Consider the following 6,753-nt stretch of genomic DNA (forward strand, 5'->3'; position numbering starts at 1 on the left):
ATTATGACGCTGATGATCAAGTGCATACCAGACCAAAACGACCCCTCGATCGGCGGCTACTACTTACCGACAGCGTACAATTCAGCGTAAAAATATCATACCGACGAAGAAAATCGTCCACAATTTCATGGGATCGTCACTCTAGCTTATTATATATATATATATATATATATATATATAATTATTTTTGTTCTTTGTTGGTACATGAGTGTTATAATATTAACGTACGCTTATTGTTAGGGGCGGCATAGGCCATAGAGTCCATTATTGACCAGACACCCCATCCACGAAGCTTTGATAAAATAAAAAGGGACAGTCTAATAAGAGAAAGAAGACTTGTTTTATCAAAATTAAAATAAAAAGTTAAGAGTCTAATGTTATAACGTCAAGCGATGTCATTGATCATCAGCATTGTTGGGCAGCTTTGAGTGCTATTTCTCGGCTTCTGCCATTGTACTTGGTGTTGGTGCAGTCTTATCTATGGGTTGCTATGCTCTTTTAGATAGTACTCTCATGAATAATTAATATATGTATATATATAAAGTTACCCCCACACTACATTCTGAATTTTATTTTTTATTCTCTCTCTCTCAGCAGGTACGTTGTGTAGAGTTGCTGAGGAGAATTATATATAGACACACACACACGATGGTCATGACCTGATTTGAACATAGGCTGCAAGCCCAAGCCCAAGAACGGGCGATCCAATCTATCAATAATTTTTATGTAGAAAGACCGACCTGAAGAAAACTGAATCGGAGAGGTACAAGTGTGTCCGACAAACGCATTCCTAGAGTACTAAAAATACATACTGCCTTACCAGCACATATCGGCAAGATAGATTATCAAAATCAGCATTCAATTACAACAAGGTCTAAATTGGTAAATCCGAAACAGCCACACATCATTCGTACCACCATGGTTTTCGATGTTGGAATGGTTAATACAACCTCAATGTATAGTGAAAGATCCTGCCTACCTCAACTTCCAGATGGTAGATCTCCCACAATCACTATTTCGATCTTAAAACAGCTTACTGAGGTCCTCCAAATTTGCCCATCATCTTAGCAATCACGGGAGCCACCTTGGGATTAGCTTGATGCTTTGCCAGATTTGCAGGGTTCTTCATTACTGCAAAATCATCACAAAGAACAGGAAAGACAGTCAGACAAGGTATACGGCATTGCGACCATTCCGGGGCGATGGGAGTTCTAGATACTGTCAATGATACAGCACGGTAAGTAATTAAATCTAGTTTACCAAATTTTAGATAGAAAAAGTACTTTTGAATCTTTGCTTTATTTCTGTTTTTGTAATAGATACTTTGGAAGTTTGGAAATGCAGTAATAGTTTTTTCTCTAAGAATGCATGATTTTACAAAAGCTTTGGTTTTGGGATTTATGTAACCCCCAAAGCTCTTACACCGCTTGTAAAAGGTATTCCTCTATCATAAGAGAAAGGGTATTAATAAAATTGGGAGTACCGTCCCTCTTCTTAAAAAAAAAAAGAGTTAAGCAGCTTTCACATGTGCACAAACCGTGACAGATCTACTTAATCCAACCATTTTTTTTAAACTACAATCTGTGCAGTTCAAGGAGAGACGGTAAGTGAAATAATCATACCAGAAATCAAAGGATATGGGAATAGAAAATGTACCATCTTGAAGAGCAGCCATGACTTCTGGATCACTAAATGCTGTCATCAGCTCAGGGTCCTATCAAATAAAAATCAAAAACAAAAATGCATCAAAGAAACAGTCTATGATACACATCCCAGATTTAAATGCTGAATTAATATAACCCTATGGAGGAAGAGACGGAACATATACAGGACATAGCTCATTGTGTTTTAAGTTTTTTTTCCCTGTGTATTAAAGCCAAAAATGAAATTGCAAACATCAGTAATATCTTGTCAATTTTTTTTTTTATAAGAAAGAACTTATTAATAGAATCTTGGCAAAAGACCGAGTATACAGGAAGGATACAAAAGAGACACCTAGTTAAGAAGAATATCATGGTGTATTATCCAGTCCAACATTGAGGTTCTATTTGTTATCTTCCCGTGCATACCTTCCGTATCTTGTCAAATATTCAGACCTACATATACTAATTAACTAGAAACATTGGCAACATTCACAAAAAAAAAAAAATACAAAGTACCATCAAACTCACATTCAATATTTTGCTAAAATCAACATTTCCAGGCACCCCTCCTGGCATGCTACCAGGGAAACCTCCCGGCATCCCTCCTGGGAAGCCTCCCGGCATCCCCCCTGGAAAGCCTCCCGGCATCCCCCCCGGAAAGCCTCCCGGCATCCCCCCTGGAAAGCCTGGCATCCCTTCATGTTTCTTACTGGAAGATGACTGCTCTTGCTTCTTAGCCTTCTCGTATGCAGCCTTGAACAGAATGTGCAAGCAAATTCTTAGTCTTGTAGCAAAAAGATAGTGGATAATTTTGGTAGGAGCCACCCAAAACAGCTTACCTGAGCTTCAGCACGGCGACGACGTCTTTCACGCTCAATCTTTCTTTCCTCTCTTTCCTTGTGCAACCTTTCATACTTCCGACGATGTTCCTCAATCCTGTGCACATTTGGTCCCACCTGGAAAATCCGAGGGAGAGAGAGAGAGAGAGAGAGTAAACAATTCAAGACTTACGCAACAATATGCCAATTTATATGCATTGACAAATAGTGATGAGCATCTCAAAATATATAATTAAATTATTGCCAATATATAAATTTTTGCTCCACACATGTAGTCCTAATTCTTACAACTTACATTGAAACTCTGAGAGTACCTCATTAACACTATATGATACAACTACACAGCACAAGAACCACACAATGGTATCAACATAATGGTAAAACACATTCTAAACCTAAAGCCAGCCAACCATATAAATACTCATTTAACTCTGTGCATGTGTGCATGAGAGAGAGAGAGAGAGAGAGAGAGAGAGAGAGAGGAAACCTTCTTCAAAACAGCATTGATTTCCTCATCATAGTCTAACTTTGATGCCAGATGAAGATCCTTTGCAGCATCTTCCCATTGACCAAGCATTGCTTGCGCCATGCCACGAGTCTTGTAACCTTTAGCAGAATCTGGATTAATCTGCAGAAAAGTAAAACTCACCTTCTCAGAATATCACATCCCACATTGCAACTAGCTCTAAAACTCACATTTGAATATGTGGCTTCACCAAGCATATGAACTCAAATGAATAAAACATGCTTCCAAACAAAAACACCATAGACCCAATGCTTGGCTTCACCAAGCATTTGTTTGGGTCATGTTGTATCAAAATAAGAATACAATGTGCATGCTTGTGTATATGTATGTTTGATCAAGTTTTTTTTTTTTTTTCTTCTAAAGTATGTTGTTTGATGAAGTTAGGATCAGTGCTTTTTAATCTATAATGCTACGTATTTGTAAGCATGCATATTGTTGCTTGTGTGTGAACCATATGGAGAAGTAAAATAACATGCTTCGTGGCATACAAGGAAACAATACCAACCTCCAAAGCAGCATTGGCATCACGGATAGCTGCATTTGGTTTCTTCATCTTGACATAGACGCTAGCTGTAAAAAAGCATAACATGAAATCCAAATTAACAGTTTAATAAGCCAAAAATTAACTCAGAAATTTAAACCCAAACATATAACATAGTGAGAATAATATTCCGCTACGCACACCCACCCAACCCAAATCGTACCTCTGGTCGCGTACATGATGGCTGATGTTGGATTGAGCAAAATAGCCTCCGTGAGATTCTCGATCGCTTCCTCCACGTTACCTACATTTCCACAAAACTACACCATTCACAAAATGCAAAATGCCTCGCAACATACTTGTCGGTTATACACATTTAATATTCATAAGTTCTATATATACTTATCTATACCTTCAGAAATGGCTTCCATGGCTTTGGCCTTAGCAGTTTGCGCGGCATCACGGCTCTCCTCGGTGACCTCGACAGATGGATCTCCCATCTGCAAGCATATAATATCATCCATATATCGTTGTTATACAGAAACCCCCCCCCCCCCAAAAAAAAAAAAAAATAGCATGGTGGAATTAAAATGTAATTTAGATTCTAAGAGGAAAAAAAAAAGACCTTCTGCGGAGGATCATTATCAGGCTCCACCGTCTCGCCCTCGAGCTCGATATCGGACTCGACTATCTCGTCCTCCTCTTCTTCATCGTCCGCATTCCCTTTCCCGACATCCGTGTCCGCCACGTCCTCGTCGCTCTCCTCCACTACAAAGCTCTTCTGCACTCCCGATCACAAATATTTACATACATATAGTTGCAAATAGTTCTAAAAAAAATATGTGATAAACCCTAAAAATTACAAAGAGCGGCGAGAGAGTACGGATTTGGAGTCGCCGTGCTTGTACGCGGAAGGAGGGAGCTGGGCACCGAGGCTGTTTGGATACAAACAAGCAGAGAAAAAGGAAATGAAAAGGTCATCTCTGGTTTGTTTTGCTTTAATCAGCAGAAATGGAAAATGAGGAATGAATTAATTTATGCAATTACCTTATGAGGTAGTCGCGGAAGAAAGAGAAAGAAGGGTCGCTGAGAATGGAGGGATCGGACTTGCACTGCTCGACGAATTGCTTCAATTGGTTCAGCTTCGACTCGTCCATTCTCTCTGGTTCACTTCGATTTGATTCCGAAGGCCTTTTTGGTTCTGAGCTTTTTTCTTCTTTCGGTCTTTCGTTTCTAACGTTAGCGGGAAGTGGCAAAGACTTGAGACTGGGAGTCTGGGACTTGCCTCACTTGGACTAGCCACTAGCCAGCCTCTTCCAGATCTGGTAGCTTCTATTGGGAACTCTTTTTCTTTTTCTTTTGATATTATCATTATCATTTTTAATGACCCCTGTTAAATAATTTTTATTAAGTGATATTTTAAATCACTTTAAAATTGATCACACTAACAATAAATCGAATTAAAAGTTAGATTACTCAAGATGACGTAATAATTATTTTGGTATCATTACAAATATGTAGTGCATGGATATTTAAATTACCGAGTTATATTATATGTTATAGACTTATAGTTATCTTCAACTTTTACTAATAATATATTTGTTTTGTTCTTGCAGAGTTATTTCACAAATATTTATTATGATAAAAAAAACAAAAAAATAATATTTAATCCCATGAATTTATCCCATCAAAATTAAACGTTCGATTATTTTATTTTATTTTTTACTCTCTACAAAGATTGTTCCTCCAATACATACATAAGTTCTAGCTTCGGTAAAAGTTTTAAAGAGTTCTTAAATGACTTTAAAAGTTTTTTAATAGAAAAATTAAGATGTTTGAATGTTACATATTTTTTTATATTTTTTTTAAATGTACCTTTTTTGGATAATACAAAACATAATTCAAATTTTAAAAAAAATTATCAATAGATAAAAATATTTATATAATTTTTAGATAATTACAACTTTTAAATTTTAAAAGATATGGTTATAATCTTTAAAAATTCAAATAATCGTCATTTCTACTTCAAAAAATATTTTTTTAATTTGTTTTTAAATAAACATAATGTGTTTAAAAGTATTTTAAATATGTAATTATTAGACAATAAATAAATTTTTAATAATATAATTTATTACTTAAATTATAAATTATAAATTATATTTTTCAACACAATCTCAATCATGTACTAAAAGTAGTAGAACTAGAAGAAAGAGCCGCACAATATCTATTATTTTGTCACTTCCTCCAGCGGTGAGATCTATTATATTTTCTCCTTTATTTTAAAAGAGGAAAGTATTTTGATTTTATTAAAAACTCTCATTTATACCGAATGAATATATTACAAAATGGAGCTTTGGACATCTCATAAAATTATTAGATCACTTCTAATGAATTATTTATCATTTTTTTTAAAATACATTATTAAAATTTATTTTTTTTATTTTATATTCTGACTTTTATAATATATCATCTATCAGCTTATCTATTTTTTATCTATACTATTTAAATATTCTTTTTTTATTCTTTTAAAATATTTTATTTCTACTAATAAATTTACAATATCCATATATTCTTTTATATTGCAATTTGTTTTTATATACAATGTAAAATAATTCAGTCTTATACACGTAAAAAAATATATATATAAGCCAAATAAAAATTAAAAATAAAATCAAAATATGAAAAAATTTGTTTAAAAATATTTCCAAGATATTTTTTAGAAGAAAGTGAAATATATGTGTTTGAGCTTTGCTACACAACCTCCACCACACTCCACACTCTACACTTTTTTTAAATTTTTTAAATTTTTAATATTTTTTTTAAATTTTTTTTTGAGTTTATTCTTTTTAAATTATTTTAAATTATTTATTCATTATTTATATAATAAATATTTAATAAAAGAAAAAAATAATAAAAATTAAAAATAATGTGGAGTGTGGAGGTTGTATGAATAGTAGGAGGTTGAGTAGATTTTTTGAAATACAAAATTTTACAAGATGAACAGTATCTGCTATATGTAGCGGGTTACTGTAGCTAATTATATTTTAAAATTCATTTTACATAATCATATAGAATTCCTTTTTAGAATAATTCTTCAAATAATTTATATTTTTTGTATAATATAAAAGTCATTGCTAGTGCTCTTACATTCCCCTCGTAATCTCATAAATCAAAATGAAAGTATTGGGGTGTTGACCATGTGGCCTAGTTGAATGGGTGAGTTTAATGATGAAATTTAAAGATGGATAGATAATAACATACCGT

General features: G+C 33.9%; 1 protein-coding gene across 1 annotated transcript; it reads right to left on the bottom strand.

Moving 5' to 3' along the window:
* Positions 1 to 676: 676 nt before the first annotated feature.
* Positions 677 to 4,839, bottom strand: LOC108999267 (FAM10 family protein At4g22670-like). Its single transcript, XM_018976133.2, has 11 exons — positions 4,537 to 4,839; positions 4,373 to 4,424; positions 4,115 to 4,270; positions 3,902 to 3,989; positions 3,713 to 3,793; positions 3,514 to 3,578; positions 2,970 to 3,110; positions 2,483 to 2,599; positions 2,172 to 2,396; positions 1,657 to 1,714; positions 677 to 1,131 (listed from the first exon to the last, which is right to left on the bottom strand). Exons 1-11 carry the CDS (start codon positions 4,644 to 4,646, stop codon positions 1,034 to 1,036), a joined length of 1,191 nt encoding a protein of 396 aa, XP_018831678.1. The 5' UTR covers positions 4,647 to 4,839; the 3' UTR covers positions 677 to 1,033.
* Between the last annotated feature and the right edge of the window lie 1,914 nt (positions 4,840 to 6,753).

The sequence above is a fragment of the Juglans regia genome, chromosome 9 (genome assembly GCF_001411555.2).
Source record: "Juglans regia cultivar Chandler chromosome 9, Walnut 2.0, whole genome shotgun sequence".
Taxonomy (NCBI): domain Eukaryota; kingdom Viridiplantae; phylum Streptophyta; class Magnoliopsida; order Fagales; family Juglandaceae; genus Juglans; species Juglans regia.